Raw genomic sequence first — 19,020 nt, 5'->3', positions numbered from 1 at the left:
ATGTCGGCCACATAGCAGGAGCAGCCGACTTCCTAGCTAAACTTGGGATTTGGGGGAGAAAAGTGAGATGCTTTTTGGATATGTTAGCTGTATCCACTTTCATACATACCTCCCAGAGCTCACTCTTGGCAGCGTTTGACAGTGAATCTTTCCAGACTGTCAGGTTTAAGCCCAGACCACACGACTTGCTATGCGACCTTGGGCAAGTGACCTTTTTGTGCCTCCGTTGCCCCGTGTGTGAAGCAGGGTAATCGCAGTACACTGCTCTGTTAATGTGGGGGTCGAATGAATACATTCTTTGAGGAGAAGTTGCTCTGTGTTAGCTGCTATTATGCATAGCTTTCTCTGCAAATTGCCTTTTCTCACTGTGTCTTGGAGATCCTTGTCAGTGCATTGGACATTGAATTCCAAAACCACAGATGAACCCGTAAGCTGTTTGATCAGTCTGCTGTTGAGGGACATTGAGCTGTTTCCCTTTGCACACCCTTGGGAAAGACTCCCCAAAGCCTGAGGCCACGGTTATGTACAGAGTGTATAAATGCACTTGATGTTGTTTCCTTCCAAAAGACTGGCGTGGTAGTGGTTTTTTTTTTTTTACATATCCTTTGTTGTTTGGATAGATAATAGGTGTGCGTAGTGCAGAATTGAAAGGTTTACAAAGACATGCAGACGTAGTTTTTAAGGAAGGAAGATGCAACATAAACAATGAAAAGTAAATCTCTCCCTTCCAGAAGCAACCATTGCAGAGTGGAATTACTGGAGGCAGCTGAGGAGTGCCGGTCAAGTTGGGATTAGTTTGCTGGGGCGGGGGGGGCACGGTTTGCCAGTGGCAGAGGTTTGGCTCTGGACCTCATTTGCCAGGTGCTCTGAGCATCTGCTTTGCTAAGCCAGAGAGCCACTCAGCATCTTGGTTCCAAGAGAAGAGGCCAGCAGAGATGACTTTACGTGTTTCCTTTCCTCCTGGAAAAACTAATCCTTCTCTTATTTTATTTGAGTCCTGTGGACTTTGCAAATAAAATATGGCCATCACTGACTTGGACTGTCCCTGGGTCTGTGGTTCTTTCCATCTACCCTGTGTAGCGGAGTAGGGTTCTCCACTTTCAAACCTAAAAAATAATAGGTTTAGGGACACCGGGTGGCTCAATAGGCTAAGTCTCTGTCTTCAGCTCAGGTCATGATTTCAGGGTCCTGGGATCAAGTCCCACATTGGGCTCTCTGCTCGGTGGGGAGCCTAAAAAACAAAATAGGTTTAGGTCTGTCAAAATACAGAAGCTCTGTTTCTGGTGTGGTGGAGTAAATTTCTAACAGACAACTGACCCCACCCCTCTGCAAATAAACTATATATTCTAGACAAAATGCTAAAAACAACCCCCCCCCCCCAAAAAAAACCCCGAAACTACTGGAAGGCTCTGGAGAGTGCTCGAAAGCAGGCGGATTTGGGGGAGCGGGTGAGTTGAAAGTTGCAAGAAGAGCTCACCACAGGGTGAGTTGTCTGGTGTATGTTCATTTCTGGTGTGTGCACCCCGAGGGCGGGCTGCAGTCCCGGCACAGCCGGGCAGCCAAGACTCAGGTAGAAAACCAGCTGTCTTCCTGGCCTGAAGAATCAGAGGACAGAGCCTAGAGGAACCACAGCAACTGGAAAGGAGAGCGCCAGGGAGGTTCCCTTCCCCCAAGTGACCTGTATAAATTCAGCCCAAGTCTCTTGCTGATCACCAGGCTGTGGATATGTGGGGCTGACTGCGAGCATGGCTGAAGCGATCCAGATTTACACCATCACCCCCTACGGTAAGTTGAGTCTAGCAAATACAAATATCCCTACAGCAAGACCTTTCACATTTCTTTGGAGGAATATAACAGAATCCAGAACGTCTACAACATTAACACATCTGGACACAAGGCAGAATTACCTAATACACATAGAATTAGGGAAACGTGATTCATTCTCAAGAGAAGAGACAAGATGACCAAGAGAACCCAAGTGTTAGGGGGGCACCTTGCTGGCTCAGTGGGTAGAGCATGCGACTCCTGATCTCGGGTTCATGAGTTCAAGCCCCATGTTGGGTGTGGAGCCTATGTTAACAACAACAACAAAAAAAAAACAAGTGCTCGGGGCGCCTGGGTGGCTCAGTGGGTTAAGCCGCTGCCTTCAGCTCAGGTCATGATCTCAGGGTCCTGGGATCGAGTCCCACATCGGGCTCTCTGCTCAGCAGGGGGCCTGTTTCCCTTCCTCTCTCTCTGTGATCTCTTCCCTTCCTCTCTCCTACTGTGATCTCTCTCTGTCAAATAAATAAATAAAATCTTAAAAAAAAAAAAAAAAACAAGTGCTGGAGTTAGCAGGCAAGGACTCTAAAGCAGTTATTACAACTGTGCTCATTGAGGTAAAAGTGTAATGTTGAAAAATAGGAAATCTCAGCAGAGAAATAGAAAAATGTTAACAAAATGGATGTTCTAACACCAACAATACAATATCTGTGATTCTAAAGATCCACTGGTAGACCTAATAGAATGGGGATGAGAGACTCCATGAGTGGGAAATATATTAATGGGAATTCTCCAGTCTCAAAAAGAGACAAAGATTTTTCAAATAAAGTCTTGAAAGCAGCTGACAGAAATAACACATTACAAGCAGGGCAACCATGATTCAAGAAAACGACCCCAGAATTTTATAACCAATGAAAAAGTATTTTTCAATACTTGAAAAACAAGTATTTTCAGATAAAAGAAGACTAAGAGAACTTGTCACTGGCAGAAAGTCACTACACAAAATGCTAATGGGAGTTCTTCAGGTGTTCGGGACATTATCCCAGGAGAAACTTGGAACTCAGGCTGATTGCTTGGAACTCAGATTGCTGGACTATCTAGCTGCTTCATTTCTTTAAAATGTATATGGTTTTAAAGCAAAAGTTATGGGTCGCCTGGGTGGCTCAGTCAGTTAAGCGTCTGCCTTCAGCTCAGGTCATGATCTCAGGGTCCTGGGATCAAGCCCTGCATCAGGCGCTCTGCTCAGCAGGGAGCCTGCTTCCTCCCTCTCTCTCTGCCTGCCTCTCTGCCTACTTGTGATCTCTGTCTGTCAAATAAATAAATAAAATCTTAAAAAAAAAAAAAAAAGCTATGGATGCCTGGGTGGCTCAACTGATTAAACCGCTGCCTTCCGCTCGGGTCATGATCCCAGAGTCCTGGGATCGAGTCCCACATTGGGCTCCTTGTTCAGCGGGGAGCCTCTCTCTGCCTCTGCCTGCCACTCTGCCTGCTTGTGCTCGCTCGCTCTCTCTGACAAATAAAATCTTTAAAAAAAAAAAAAAAAAGTTATGCCATTGCCATGAGGGGTTTGTGAGTGGAGATGTAAGCCATGTGACAACGACAGCACAGAACAGTGGGAGGAATGGCAAGGATGTGTGGCCTGAGTGGTGGTGGATTCTGCTGGAAGTGAAATGACACCATACGGACTTCAGACAGACCGAGAAAGAGTGCACCTGCGGGCGTCGTCCCTAGAGCAATACTAGAGACCAAACTGCTGAGAGTGAAATCCCAAAAATAACTGGAAAAAAGTATTCAAATAATCCAAGAGAAGGCAGGAGAGCGGAAGCCGGAACGAAAAGGGAAAACAAATTAAAAAATCTATAGACCTAATTCCACTATATTAGTGATTCCACGAACTGTTCCTGGAAAGGAGAAGCCCTAGGTTGCCCGCGTGGGAAGCATTCTCTGCTGAGGAGCAGCCAGACAGAGGGCTGGGTGTGAACGCCCCTATCCTTGGCCTCTGTGCACAGTGTTTAAGTCCCAACAGAAAATACAGAGATTAATATAACAACACCCAGGTACCTGCCACCATTTTGCCACCCGCTTTTTTTTTTTTTTTTGCTCACTGTTAATTGTTATTTGTGGGTAGAGTTCTAGTTCATTCCAGCTACCCCCTGTCCATTATTCTGTTGCATGCCTAGAGCAGACTTGAGACCCTTTCAACTGCTGCTGGAGACGTAGAGTTGTTTTCTCGAGTTGCCAACCTTTGGACACTCATGCCCATGCATTTCTAAGGGAGGGCACCCAGGAAGCCAGTTGCTGGCACAGATAATGCCCCTCCCCTGCTTGACAAGCTTTTGCCAGATTCCTTTCCAAAGTGATTGTGCCCGTTTACCCCGATCCTTTAGAAGGGTCATAGCTTGAGATGCTCTCCGTCCGGGAGGGTGGGGACAAAGGCAGCCTGATGGCTGACACGCGCCCTGGGATTCCTGCTGGCGCTTCTTTAGAAGTTTTAGGTCATTCATTCATTCCCCAAACATGGAGCTTCCAGGATGTTCTTTATCCAGTGGGGATAAAGTGAGGATAAAGCACCAGAGAAACCTACCCCCTGCCTTCAGAGGCCCTGGCTGACTCCACTAGTGGGGCGTGGGACTCTTGGCCTCAGGCTTGCGAGTTCGAAACCCACGTGGGGTGCGGAGATGACTTGAACTCTTAAACAAGACAAAACGAAGCTCCTCTCTTCTAGGGCTTTGCTTTTATGGGGAGTTGTATAGGGATGCATGGAGGCCGGGTGTATACAGTGGTGCCCGTGCTCCTCAGCCTCCCGTTGGATACAGCTGGAGAGCCTGATGGGCTCTGTGGGTGGACTGCCTCTCCCACCTCCACCTCGTCCCAGAGAGGGGTCACGGAGGCTTGGACCAGACCACGCCGTGGGGAAAGAAAGCAGAAAGAGTATCCACTGTTCCAATCTGATTTTATTGAAAAGGAAACATACAAAAATCATGTACAAAAAAAATTAACCAAACATGTACAGAAAATTCATTCCGGTATCTACAGCAGCGCATATACAGTATTTTACAGGCTGGGCCATCCCTCCCCGCTCCCAGACTCCTCCCTCTTCTGCGATTTCCCCCCCTCCCTGCCTCCCCATCTTCCCCCCAGCGCTTTGCCCTGGGGACTAAGGCTGGGGCGGTTTCCGCCAAAATATCCCACCCCCCAAATGAATGCCAGTGGTCACACGTGCTCTCTCTAAACCTATGCAATGGGATTGATGGGGGCGGGGGGTGGTCACGGGCAGAGCACAGGATTCACAGTCTGGGCCCCTCCTGGCCACCCCCAGATGAAGGTGAGGCAGGCATACCCACCACCCGCCAGCTGGCTCAGGGAAGATGGCTGGGCGCTGGGCTGGGGCAGCCATCAGAACCACCCCATTCTCTGGCTCCAGGAGGCTAGTGGTCACGTTTGGCTCATTTGCTCTTCACGGGCCCCCTCCCCAGGAGGAGGGGGGGAAGCACCAGGGGCCTGAGGCTAGGCCCAAAGTGAAGGAGCACTGGGAGGGAGGTTCCCCCCGCCCCCAGTGTCACCCCTGCAGCTGGAACGGGCAGCCAGCACCAGCAGCCTTTCCTGAGATGGTGGTGGGCGGCAGAGACGGGTGGCTCCGTCCCCACCCTCTCCGTCACCGCTGCCTTCAGACGCTGAGTCCGTCAGCCCTCTCTCCCCTGGCTTCCCAGCCAGGGACCCAGGAGTCCACATCTCCATCAGTGTCCCCAGGCTAGGCCGGGACTGGGGCTGGAGTGGCGGCCCTGGCCCGCCCCTGGGACGGGCAGGGCTGGTAGTCCAGTATGCTACATGGTGCAGAAAAAGTCCCCCGCGCTGGCCAGAGCATCAGGAGGTGGGAGGGTCCTGCCCCCCAAGTCCCTGACGTCCACCGGGCGGGTGCAGGCACCTAATTGGGCTCCATCTCTGGGGCTCCACGGCCCCTGGGTAAGGGCAGGAGTCCCATGATGAGATTGTACAGGACCCTCCAGGGGGAGGGGCGGTGTCGCTGCTGCTCTTCTTGTCTCTAGGGAGAGGGAAAAGAGGAAGTTAGAGTGGGCTTCCGACAGGGGGACAGGGGCGTGTGGGTGATTAGGCCCAAGGGCCAGGATGAGGGAGGCAGGTTCCTAAGGGTAAGCTACCAGCCCTCAGCGGTGGGCACTACCATTGCTGACTGCGTCCATATCCCCGCTCCTCCCCCCACCAGGGTCCAAGTCAGTCACCTCAAGGGAGGACAGCGTCCTCATCTAGAACAGAATAGGATGGACGGCAAGGTTGCAGACCCAGTGTCCTCAGCACAGTGCCTGAGCCCAGCAAGTGCTCCCCTAGTCTCCGGACCAAAATCAGCCAGGACTGGGGGGTGGCAGGATAGCAGACTGTCCTGCCCTCCCCTCAAAGGCTGGGAAGTGACAGAAGCCTATAGTCTCAGTGATTCTAGAACGATCTATTCTCAAGTCCTAGGAACAACAGTTCACCTTCTGTGCTGAGGCTGCACGGAAATCTGTGCAGGCAAAGCTAAGCCGTGCCCTCTTTCCAGCAACAGGAAGAAAGTTTGCGGTGGCCTCTAGGACCCTCTCAGTTCCACATTGCTAGGCAAGTGAGAACGAAGGAAGCCACATGGAAGAAAAGACTCCCCCTACCCCCAGTACAAAGGAAAGGTAAGCTGTAGCTCTCTCCCATTCCCTATCCTGAGTGCAGGGCCAGGCCCACTGCTAACAGGCAGAGCCCCCCTGGTCTCATCCCCGTGAAAGGATGGGAAGCTCCTCCGACCGATGAGAACAAAGTCAGATAAACCATCCTTATGACCCTAGTGGGTTCCAGGCTGTGGGATGCCCTGTACCAATCCCCGCCCTCTCCTTACTCCCCACCAACTCTCGAAGCTGGTTGGTAGCAAAGGGCGCATGTCAGAATGGCATCCGCGGGAAAGCCCGCCAATGTTTCACTGCTTTGGGGTGCTGCCCAGCACAGTCATCTCTGGGAGCAATCTAGCAATCACCAGGTAAAGCCAAGCAGCCACGTCTGTACTGTGGGGTACACACAAGTGCACCAAAAATGTGTATCCTCAGGAAGAAACCAAAACCAAAACGAACAAACAAAAAACAAGCTGATGAAATTTGAAGCATTCTTTTTTTTTAAATCCTAAATACCCATCAATGAGAAAATGAACAAGGATACTGTATGTTGATCCAACAGAACGCTACAGAACAGCGAAAACGCTTTGCCCACACGGATCAATCTCAAAGTCTAATACAGGAGGGGAAAAGTTTGGAGAGAAAAACACCACATCTCGTATATGTAGTCCCAAAACATCCCGCCAACCTAAGCATTGTTTGTGGCCTGATCACTAGCCTGTAGAGGGATCAACACCTGCGGAGTCATGGGACACGCCAACTTAAGAGGTTTCCTTTGGAAAGGAGAAGAGGGTTGGGGCGGGGAGCGAGGGGCTTGACAACATCCGGGTTTTGTTTTTCTTTCAATAAGCAAGCAGCGCGGGTGTAATATTCAGATTAGACAGAGCTGGGTGCTCGGCGCCCTGATATTTGTTATTCTCTATTCTACGCCATAAGCTCCCAAGATTTTGTCTTAATCAGAGGCCGAGCCGCGGGCTTGGGGGCGGGGCTTCCAGCGGGGGCGGAGCTCACGGCCCGCCCCTCCCGGGCCGCCCGGGAAGCTCTGTGGCGCGCTGCAGGCCGCGCGCGCCGGCGGGTGGGAGGGGCGGGCGCGGCCGCGCCGCCGCTGCTGACTCACCGGCTATAAATAGCCCGGGATATATGAGCCGCTCGGCCGAGCGCCGCCCTCAGTCCCCGTGGCTGCCGGCCGCGGGCGCGCCGCGGCGCTCGAGGCGGTCCCGGCCCTGACTCGGCTTGTGCCAGCCGCCACGGCGCGGTCCCTCCCTTCGGCAGGTCCGCGGGCCCGCCGCCCCTCCCACCTGCCTGTCCCCAGCGCGACCCCGCCGCGCCGGGCAGCAGCTGCCGCACATCTGGCGGGGCCCTCCCGCAGCCCCCTCCGGGGCGGGAAGTCCCACCTGCCGTCTACCCCGCCCCCAGCACTCACCCGCCGCTCGTACAGCGCGTTGAGGTCGTCCGCCATCCTCCGCAGCTGGGCCCCGATCTCCCGGGCCCACTGCTCCTCCTCCCCCCGGACTCCCGGGGCTGCCTGGGTGGGGCCGCCCGCCAGGGCCCCCGGGGCACTGGGCACCGGCGATTCCAGGTGCGGCTCCGCCGGCGAGAGTGAGGGCTGAGGACCTGGGAAAAGCCGGGAAGAGGGGGGCGTGGTCAGCACCCACCACCCCTGTCGGGCCTGAGGCGGCCCCGGGACCAATTAGCCAGGGCCCGCTTCTCCCTTTTCCAGCCTCCCAATTTCCTTTCTGCTCCCCGCCTCATTTCTAGCGATTCTGTTTTTCCCTTCCAAAAGCCAGGTTTCTCGGCTTCCGCTCCCCAGGCGCCAGAAAGCAAGAGGATGTCCTGGGGAGGCCCCTCTCGGGGTTACCTGGCTAGCCAGCTTACCCCTCTCCCCCACTGCCCGTGTAAGTCTGGAAATCTCCCTCTTATCCGACCCAACTATTACAAAACGGGACCAAATTTTGCCTGTTCCACTTAACAGATGGGGAAACTGAGGCCCACCCTAAGAAGTGGCCCAAGGTCACATAGGGATACGGCGACTGACTACACGCAGTCACAAGCCTCAGGTCTCCTGCCCTCTGGTGTCCAACTACAGCGAAGCCACACCCCCGGATGTGGCAGGGGCACGGAGACCAGAAGGCCAGACTGGCTGCCTCCGAGCGAGCCCGGGCCTGGGGGGGCTGGGATTCGGGATATGCATTCCTGCCCCACCCCTTCTGGGCCGCCCCGCAGTTATCTGCCTCTCTCCAGAGCCACACCAGGTCCTGGCGAGGGGGATCCTCAGGCCTAAAACGGGGGCCTCAGTTTCCACAGCTGTGTCTGTGGTCTTGAAATCGGGCCCCCTCTTGCCTCTGCTGCTGGGGAGCCCCACCGGGGAAGTTTTCTCTCCCCTGATCTCCCCGGGCTCCAGGTTCAGGGTGAGGGGTTGGGGTGGAGAGGGAAAGCGGAACGATCTTCCCTACCACCGAGCATAGGCTGGGATGGGGCTGGCAGGGCACCACAGGGTTAACAGCCCATCCGGCAGGGGACCTTTAACCCTTCGCTCCCCAAGACTCACTTTCCCACTCTGGCCTCCCCCACTTTCCCCACACAATGGCCCCTCCCCCTCTCCTTCCTCCTCCCAGACTGCGGAGAGGGCGGCCCTGGCGAGAGATGCAGATAAAGGCAAAAGGCCACCCCCCAAGTCCCGAAGTGACAGTCCTCTCGCTCTGCCCACACTCCCTCCAACTATCGTCCTCTGGGAGGTTAAGGAGACCCAGACTCGGGGAGGTGGGGGCTGGGAAACAGCTGCTGCCCCGGCCCGGAAAAGGCCGTGGGCTGCAACTCGGGGACTGCAGTCAGATTCCAGGAGGGACTTCCCACCCCGCCTCCCCCCACCCCAGCCTCCCACTCAGTCTTCCTGCTTCTTGCAACACAAAGACCACACTGGCCACACCCTCCCTGTGGCCCGGCCGGCTCGCCACCTCCTCCCCCCGCTCGCTCCCACTTCTTCAGTTCCTCAATGTCTCTTTCCTGGCTCCCCGCATCCCAGGGCGCCCGTGTGGGGCGGCACTCACCGTCGGGGCGCGGGCCTCGGGGCCGGCTGCGGGGACCCCCAGGCCAGCGGGGGCCCCCCAGGGCGGCGGTGACGGCGGGAGGGGCGGTAGGGGCGCAGAGGTAGGCGGCGGGCAGCAGGGCGGGGGCGGCGGGGGCGGCGGGCAGGCCGGGCTCGCAGAGGCCACAGGACACGGCCGAGGGCACGAGGCGGCTGAGGGGAAAGGGGCGCGGGCCGTCGCGGGACAGGCCCTCTACGGGCTCCGGGGAGCTGCCCTCCTGGCGTGCTCGGGCCATGGCGCTCCCTGGGGCCTGCAGGATAGGGGGAGAGGGGTGCGGTCAGGCAGGCAGTGCAGGGGGCACACAGGACACCCCCACTCACTCCTGCACACAGCCACCAGCACCTTTGGGGGGCAGGGGTCCAGGGAAGGTCTCCCAACACACAGGGCCCAGACGGGCAGCTGCAGGCAGCTGCGATGGTCCCACAGAACAGATGGCCACCAAGGGTCTGTTGCAGGGCCCCCCAGGTGGGGACCGCCTCCCATGCACGTGGTGATGGGAGCCCACGACGGTCAAGGAGGCACAGGACAGCTCTCACAGCAAGTCCAAGGGCTCACACAGGACTCAGATGGAAGAGTCTGTCAGGTGTGTGTGTGTGTGTGTGCAGGAGGGGAGACAGCCTCAGAACACAAACTCACCCAGCCTGGGAGTCACCCAGAGCATGGGCTGGTGGAGCTGACTTCCAGAACACAGCGATGGCCATGCACAGGGGCTCATGCAGGACCTCAATGGCAAATACTACTTCCGGGAGGGGTGAGGGAGGTGGTGAAGGGTACATGCCACACAGGTAAGGGCTTCCTTGGGACTGGCCAGCCTGACCTCCCACCTCATCTCCCATTGGCACAGAAATGGTTCTGATCTCTGAGATTGCTACTCAGTACAGGACACACATATGCACACACACACACACACCCTGACCAAAACGTGGACATACACATACACACAGACCATCAGAATGCAGACGGGCTGCCACAATCCCAGCCCCTCCATCCCTGTGCACACACATACACAAACTGTCAGAACCCACTGACCCACTGTTGATATGCGCGTGGACACACACGCACAATGCAGCCATCGCAAACACAGAGACACACCACATGGGCACTGTCCCCCTTCTCAGACACATGCCCCCCCCCCCCCACACATACACACACCCACGAGGTCAGACCTGCACACCTCAGGGCTTACACAAATACCAACACCCCACGGACATCCGTGGACATACACAGAGACCAACACACCCGAAATATGACCCCTCCATCACCAACTCTCAGATCCCGGGACGCATGGAAATGAGGCACATACACACTCCTGTCATCAGACCCAGACGCGTCAGCACACACGCCGAAGAGCAGACCTCAGCTAACCCTCCACCACCAACCTCAAAACACCATCCCCAACTGTCAGCCTCGGACACACATGCACACACGCACACACCCCAGCCAACTCTAATCCCACACAACCGTGGCAGCGCGCACACCTCAGGCACCCACAGAAAACACTGGTCTCACGTGACCGACATAAACACTCCACACACGCAGCCCACATGACACACATGAGCCAGCCGATCACAGAGACAAGCCCCTCAGACCCAACACACACACACACACACAAGACACACACAGGCTCAGACACAGCCCTGGACTGCCAGTAACACCCACTGACAGCACCACATAGACCCCACCGAGTCCTCAATTCCCAGACTCGGATGCCAGACACACAAGCCAAACACAGCCTGAGACACCCCCCCCCCACACACACACGCACGCGTGCTCACGCACCTGGACAGAAAACAGCCACTGCGCTCAGCAGGCATACCATCGCAAATGCTTAGCTGAGACACATGCCCTAGAGATCGACACAGACAGTACACACAGTCAAGACACACAAGCACACAGAAACAGCACATCAGGCAAGACACGCGCACACAAACCCTCACACCCAGCTCACTCAAGCAACACACAAACATCCCAGCCACATACTGTAGCTCACACAGGCAACACAGACCCAGGGAATCAACCCCAAACAGCACCCACTGACAACTCTCACAGAGCACACAACACACACACACATACACACACACGCAGGTACACCACGCATAAACAGCACCCAGCCCTCGGGCACGGCATACACAGACCATCACACAAACACACATGGGGAGACTCAAGCACACACCCCGACCGGCCACAGCCCCAACATTCCCCCGGACTGACACCTCCACCCCCTGCGGACCCCAGTACTAACTCGGAGCCAGACACATGCACACACCCAGGCGAGACACCTGCAGATCCACAACCCCGCACACGCGCGCTCCCACGGCGGGCCCAGACGCCCCCCTCTGCTGTCACAGCACCCCCCCCCCCCCCCCCGCCGCCGCCACGTGCGCCCGCCCCGCCCGCCAGGCGAGCGAGGGGCCAATAACCGGCTGTTGCTGGGGCGCAGCCCCCGCCCGCAGGAGCCGCAGACTTCACGGCCCGCGAGCCGCCCCCCCCACGTCGCCGCCCCCAGCGGGCGCGCGCCTGGGGTGTGGCCGCCTCTACCAGCCGCCCGCCCCCCCCCCGCGCGCCCCTCCCGGACTGCGGGGGCCGGGGCAGTCGGGGTCGACTCACTTCCCCGGGCACGCACTGGCCGCCAGGGGGCGCTGCCGAGCCCGCGCCCCATTGTTTGTAAACAAACCCGACGGACCGCTGAGGCACCTGCGCTCCCGGACCCTTAGTGCCTCCGGCCCAGCGACCCCAACCCGGGGTCGTTCGTGGGATGGAGGGTGGGAGAGAGGGAGGCACGGGGTGGGGATGCAGCGCGCTCCCACTGCTCTCCCAGCGCACTCCTGCCACCTCCTCCAGGGAGCCCACCCGGCCTGGCCAGTCGCAGCCCGCGGGGACTCGGGGTGCGCACACTCACCCCGGGGGCATGAACACGCCGGAGGGGGCGGTGATGGGGGGCGGGCGGCTTCCTTCGAGAGGGCGCGCCCGCCTAGCGCCGCTCGCTGCGGCGGCTGCTGCTGCTGCGGCGGCTGGTACTGCTGCTCTAACTGCAGTGGCGGCTGCTGTGGCTGTGGCTGCTGCTGCTCCCGCTCGGGCTGTAGGCGCGTCCGCGTCGTGGCCCCCGCTGCCGAGTCTGCTGCTGCCGCCGTCGGTGCCGCCGCCGCCGCCGCCAGGCGCCCGCTCGCATGTGGCTCGAGCCGCGTCTCAGGCCGCCCGGCGGATCCCCTGCCCGCTCGGCGGCCGCCCCGCCCCGCCCCGCCCCGCCCCGCCCCCGCCCGGCGGGTCCCACGCCCCGCCCCCTCGTGACGCCACGGCCCCGCCCGCCCACCCGCCCGCGGCGGACAAGTCGGGACTTGCAGGCGCGCGCCGCGCCCCCCTACCTCCGCGAGGGGGTTTCCCTGCAGCCGGGGGCGGGGCGGGGCCTGGCCCGCGGCGAGGAGGACCGAGGCGTGCCGACCGGGGCCGCTTGGCCGGCGGGACAGCCGGACACACGCACTGACACACTGACACACTGACTGGGACCCGCAGACACACGCGCCTAGAGACGCGTACGCCAACTGACCGGCTGGCGCTCCAGGGTACACAAAGTCACGTGCTGACAGGGCCACGGCGACAAGCCACTCTCAGGCGCACGGCCACACTCGCACAAATGCACCCCCTGGACCGGGCAGCGGATATGCCGGCTCCCACGCTGACTGGGGCGCACAGTCTTGCACCCAGACACAACCAAAGAGACCGGCTAGCTGACAGGGTCCCCGGGACACGCGGACGGACACAAGGAAGGGGCTGTGTTGCACAAACGCGCACACTGATAAGCACAGGGCACCCACAAACTGTGTTCACCAACATTGCCACGGAACGGGCACCCCAGCACACACACGCAGTCACGGTCTGAGGCTGAGCGCTTCTCGGGAAACACACGCTTCCTGATAGGTGCAGGTGGACACGCGCGCGCACACACACGCACACACCTGTCACAGGGACACCTGAACACAGAGCTTGATCTAGGTGACGCTCCTACAGGGACACACACAAACGCACCCACACCAGTTCACAACTGGCCCATTACAGCTGTCAGTAACTGACCTCAGGGATACAGATCAAGTCAGACACAAACAAAAACGGACCCCCCAGAACAGTCCCGAAGCACACCTGTCACAGGTTCCTGGTAACTGGCCCACTGCCGGGGACACTCTCTGGAGCAGGCACACCTGGCCACACTTGCCACAAATCTGGCTGGCAGGGGACTCAGGGCAAGAAGGAAACCCCTAGCACCAGATGGGACATGCCCGGGCAGGCTGCCCCTGCGGGCTGTGCTAGCACCCTGCCTCCTGGCTTTCACTTCCCTTTCTCAGTTACTCCTTGCCGGTCTTTCCTCGCTCTGCGGTGGTGACCCCATCTCCTTCCCTCTCCCCAGGACTCAGGAGCTCAGGCACCTATGCACTTTCCATTCCCTCTATGTCACACCTCTAGCCCAACCTATGAGCCACGAAACGGGTCACACAGGGCCAGTCATCTGAGCACCTCGGGAGGCATGGGCTGGCTGAGAAAGGATGCCAGACCTGAGCGGAAAGTGGGCTTCTCCAGGTTCTCGGACTTACTTGGTTCCCTCCGGGCCCAGATCCCCCCATGTCCCAAGAGGAGCCGGGGGTGCACATCTGTGAAATCTTCCTACTTTAAATATAGGGGAGTTGGGGGGGGGCCTGGTTGGTTCAGTTCCTAGAGGACATGACTCTTGGTCTCCAGGTCTTGAGTTCAAGTCCCGCAGTGGGTGTAGAGCTTACTTACCTCCATAATACATACATACAGACATACATAGTGGGGACTCCCTCTGCCTCCCTCTCTCCTTCCCTTCCCTCATTCATTCGTCCCTTCCTTCCTTCCAGTGCTCTTCAAACTGTGGGTCATGAGTAAACCATGCATTGTGAAATGACTTTTGTGGATCTTACTGTTTTTTACTTAACTTTATTGAGACATATATCCATGTAATGAAGTTTACTCTTTTTAGGTGCACAGTCTGGTGAGTTGTAACAAATATCTGCCATGTGTGCAAATGACTGTACACCACCCAAGCAAGATTTGGGACATTTCTGTCACCCCTACCCCATACTTCCCTGGTGCCCCTTTCTTATCAATCCTTCTACCTATGACTTGAGGGGCTCTTGACCAGACTTTTAAAAAAACAAAAATATAAAATAGGACATCATTTTAAAGAAATCATGAAGTTAAAGAAAATACTGTTTTGTGGAAACATTGCTTATACCTAGTGAATACATATGAGGTCACGGAGAAAGCGTATCTTGGACTGTAGACCAAGTTTAAAGGTGTGTGAGAGATGCTGCTTTGGACGTTTATGAAATGAGGTCATGCATGGAAGTTACTGAGTGCGTTGTCTGACACCGACTGAGCACCTAATAAATGGTAGCTATTATCACTAGTATAACTAATTATTGTGGGTGTTCGCTCTGTGCCTGGCACTAATGAAGTTGGGAGACAGGCCCCAGCCCTGGGCTAGCTCCCAGTCTATCCTGTACCCCTTTCTTATGGGTCTGTGCCATCTGGTTGCCCAATCTAAGTCTGGACACCAGGAGACCAGATGTGTTAGAGTGTTCTGAGCCGGGGGTGGGGATGGGAGTGAGGAATGACTGTGAAGAATGCTAGGAATCCGGCTTGGTGGGCAGAGGAGTGGGCCTAGAATTTTAGCAAGTCATAAGCACCATAAGCACTGCCACCGGTCATGATTCTTCTCACCGTCTAGTCCAGATCCTGTTCCAAATTCTGGCATCCTATCACCCCAGACCGGGGGGGCTCAACCTCGTGATTAAATAAATGAGAGAAAGGAGTCCAGGGTCATACAATAGGGCGTGGTGGGGACTGGGGCTAATTGGAACAGTATTTTTCCTTCTAGAGACATACAAACTCCAGATTAAACGCTGTGTGGCCAAGAATGTTTGTGACTAGTTTGAGGGCTGCCCTTTGGAGACCCCTACCCTAGGGCACAGGGACGGAGAAGGCCCCACCTGCATCTTCCAGACTACATATCCCTACCTCGACCTCTACCGGGTCTCCTGAGGGACCAAGGGACTCCCTCCTCTCTAGGTTCCTGGAAGAGCATTCTGGGGCTCCTTCCAACCCTGCCTCTGGTCTCTGCTCCCCTGGATAGGGGAAAAGGGCCTCTTTTTTGGGGGAGGACAAGGGTCTCTTAAGATTGGAGGGCTCACCCACACCCCTGATGAAGGGTGAGAAGCAGAGGTAAAAAGAGATACAAACAGAGACAGTTAACACTCAGCTCAGGGAAGTGGAGAAAGTCAGAAAGAGGCAGCGAGAGAGATCAGCTGGAGAGATGAAAGGGGTTGGGGGTTGGTGGTGAGGTGGTTGATGGGGAGGCCGTGGGTGGCGGTGGCGGCTGTGATGGTGGGGGAGTCGGACTTGGCATACACCGGGGGTTCTCAACCTCCTCTATTTGGGCCCAGATGATTCCGTGCTGTGGAGAGTCGGCTAAGAGCACTCAATCAGCATCCCCACAGCTGTGGCCCATCCCCACCAAAGTTGCTTGCAGATCTCACCAAAGAGAATGAACTACGTTCTCAATGGCCTGAGTTAGAATCCCTCACTCTGCCGCCTGCTAGCTGTGTGGCCTTGGCTCAGCAGTCATGTGCCTGAGTCTCAGTTTCCTCGTCTTGGTGTCGAGACAGCACAGGTCCCTACCTCACAGGATTTAGCAGAGTAAGAAGATCAAGAAAAAGAGAGCCCTGGGGCCTAGTGGGTGATTCATACATGTTACCCATCACGAATACTACCAATGTGGGAGTGCACTGTCTCTATGAGAATCCAAACAAGGACTTTAAGCTAAGACCCTCAAGTTGGGGCAGGGGTCTCAAACCAGGGGCCCACAGGCCAGCCACTAGTGGGTTTTGCTTCACCCAATTTCTCACGGGCTCTTGATCTAAGGGTCACGAGTTCAAGTCCCACATCAGGGGCAAAGAGTTACTTAAAAAATAAAAATGATAAGGGCGCCGGGGTGGCTCAGTGGATTAAGCATCTGCTTTCGGCTCAGGTCATGATCTCAGGGTCCTGGGATGGAGCCCCGCATCCGGCTCCCTGCTCCAACAGGAAACCTGCTTCTCCCTCTCCCACTCCCCTTGCTTGTTTGTGTTCCCTCTCTCCCTGTGTCTCTCTCTGTCAAATAAATTAAATCTTTAAACAAAATAAAAATGATAAAAAATAATTTTAAAGAAAGCTGTGAATATGAATGCCTCTGAGAGAGAGACATTCAGCACAGTAAAGTGATAAAAGACCCAGACTTTGGAGCCCCACTGCCGGGTTCAAATGATGACCTTGAGCAAGTAGCTTTCCCTCTCTGTCTCAGTTTCCTTATTTGTAGAAAGAGGGTCACCGCGGGACCCAAAAAGGAACTGTGAAGATTACGTGGGTTTCTGTTTGTAACACACTCAGAACAGTGGCCCGAAGGAGTAGCCTCCGTGTGAATCATCGATTCAAGAAAATAAACGTCCCAGCTGGTTTACTGGCGACCCATCAGCTTCCGCGGTATCTTGTATGCGATTCTGGGTGAGTAGATTTCGCAGCTCGGGGAGAGGGAGTTGGGAAGGACTTAACTTTTCACTGCAGGGCCTAAGTCCTGGCTCTCCACGGAGGGGAGGGGGCCTCCTGGGTTCCTCGATGTAGCCGACCTCCCAGGCCCGGAGGCTGGACGGGAGCCGCGTGGGGGCTGGGCGGGGGCGCGGATATCCGCAGGGTCCGAGCGGCCGGCGTGTGTGAAGGTTACCGTTCCCCGGCGGGGCGGGGGCCGCGCGCTGTTGCTGGGGTCTGCGGGGCCTGCCTGCGCCCCCGCCCCCCCTCCTTCTCGGCCAGCCAGTGAGCGGTACCCGCCGCCGTTGCCAGGGGAAACTCGCCGCCCCGTTACCCAGCAACAAGCCTGGCCCAACCAGGCGCGAGGACCCCCAGGCCCCGCCCGCCGCTGCCCACCGCGTGCCCAATGCCAGGCGGGCAGAGCCGGCCCAGCTCCCGGAGACGGCGAGCGCGCTCATTGGCCGCCGCCGCGCCCGCCCGCCCGGATCTGGGGGAGCCCTCGGCGCGGGGGGCGGGGAACCGGGCCCCGGGGAGCTGCCGGGCACAAGGCCTGCAAGCCTGCGGGGCTGGGGTGAGGCCCGGGCTGGGCACCGTCCCATCCTCCCACCCCAACCCCCCCTCCACCCCACCCATCTCGGGGCGAGGATGGGCACTTGGGATGGGCTGGAAACAGGGGCTGCGCATCCCGTCCCTCCGCCCCGCCAGGAAGGTACGCTGGAGTTGGCCTTGTGAACACAGGGGCTGAGCGTTCACCTCCCAGAGGAGACGTGGGCGTCTTGACCTCACGAGGGCAGGGGCTGTTTGTCCCCCCACCCCCACCCCAGAACGAGATTCAGGCATCTTGAAAGAGACGCTGAGGATTTCCCCCTCCTCTGAAAAGGACCCAGCGTCCCGACCCCATAAGTGAGCCCGCCCTCCCCCAAAGGACCCAGGCATGCCCTCTACTGTGACATCAAGATATGAGCCTCCTCACCCTGGAGGATGTTAGTTTCCTAGCCCCAAGAAACAAGGACTGATGGTGCCCCCAAAAGGGGACTTCAGGTCTGTCTGATGCAATAAAAGTTAGGACGCAGCATTCCCCCCACCGCCCCCCATCTCCCCAAACAGGGACTCAGGCCTTTGGACCTCAGAGACCCTGGGCATCCTGGCCCTCACCCGTATTGGTACTGGAAGCCCCCCCCACACCCCCCCAAAGTCACCCGACCCCCCTGTGTCCCAACTCATCCGGATGACCACCTGCCCAGATCCAGGGTGCAGACCTGCTAGCTTCCCTCCCTTCTGAGCCCTCTTCCCCAGCGTCAGGCTGCTGATTTCCCAGGACCCAGGCATCTGACCCCACAGCCACTCCCTCTACTCCCTGACACCCACCGCCCAGCCCCCGCCCCCAGGGTACCAGCCTCACAGTGTCAAGGACTTCGGAGTCTATACTCCAAGTCTCTCAGACACTCCCCCAGACACCTGCAGAGGTGACCCAGGCCCTCACAGTGGTGCAGGGGCGTTCTTCCCAGTTCCAGGACCCTCCGATGCTCTGGACCCCAGATCGGGAAGTTCCAGCCTTCCAGTGCCTTTAGTTGGCCACCAGGGATCCAGGACTGGGAGCCTCCAGCCTCAAGGGACCCTGATGTGAGTCCCCAGGCCACTCCAGAGCGGCTCAGATTCCTCAGTCCCCACCCCAGGGAAACCCAGGGAGCAGAGCCCCTAGCTCCAGACCCTGTGAGCCCAGGTGCGGCCCGCCCCTACCCCGGTACCTGGGGGGGGGGGCGGGGGCGGAGTCGAGGATTACTCAGCCTCCAGAATGAGGCGATGACATCATCCTGGGGGGGGTTGGCTAATGGCCGCGCTGGGGGGGGGCGGGGAAGTTTACCCGGTAACAGCGGCTGCCGCATGGCCCCGCCCCCCAAGAAGGGCCGGGAAGAGGAGGCATAAGCACACACACACACACACACACACACAAG

The 19,020-nt window shown here is 57.4% G+C and overlaps 1 protein-coding gene across 4 annotated transcripts; it reads right to left on the bottom strand.

Annotated features, from left to right (window-relative positions):
- Window positions 1-5,603: 5,603 nt before the first annotated feature.
- Window positions 5,604-13,713, bottom strand: BBC3 (BCL2 binding component 3). 4 transcript variants are annotated; one of them, XM_059382160.1, is made up of 4 exons: window positions 13,628-13,713; window positions 9,455-9,743; window positions 7,831-8,021; window positions 5,604-5,803 (listed from the first exon to the last, which is right to left on the bottom strand). In XM_059382160.1, the coding sequence occupies exons 2-4, from the start codon at window positions 9,726-9,728 to the stop codon at window positions 5,687-5,689; spliced, it is 582 nt and encodes a 193-aa protein (XP_059238143.1). In that variant the 5' UTR covers window positions 9,729-9,743; window positions 13,628-13,713; the 3' UTR covers window positions 5,604-5,686. The 4 variants fall into 4 exon arrangements, with proteins under 4 accessions (XP_059238143.1, XP_059238142.1, XP_059238145.1 ...); XM_059382159.1 differs by lacking the exon at window positions 13,628-13,713 and adding an exon at window positions 12,393-12,481; XM_059382162.1 differs by lacking the exon at window positions 13,628-13,713 and adding an exon at window positions 11,760-11,817.
- Window positions 13,714-19,020: the final 5,307 nt, after the last annotated feature.

This window comes from Mustela nigripes, chromosome 17 (genome assembly GCF_022355385.1).
Source record: "Mustela nigripes isolate SB6536 chromosome 17, MUSNIG.SB6536, whole genome shotgun sequence".
Taxonomy (NCBI): domain Eukaryota; kingdom Metazoa; phylum Chordata; class Mammalia; order Carnivora; family Mustelidae; genus Mustela; species Mustela nigripes.
Note: the sequence above shows the minus strand (reverse complement) of the source record. Positions and strands in the feature narration are given on the sequence as shown.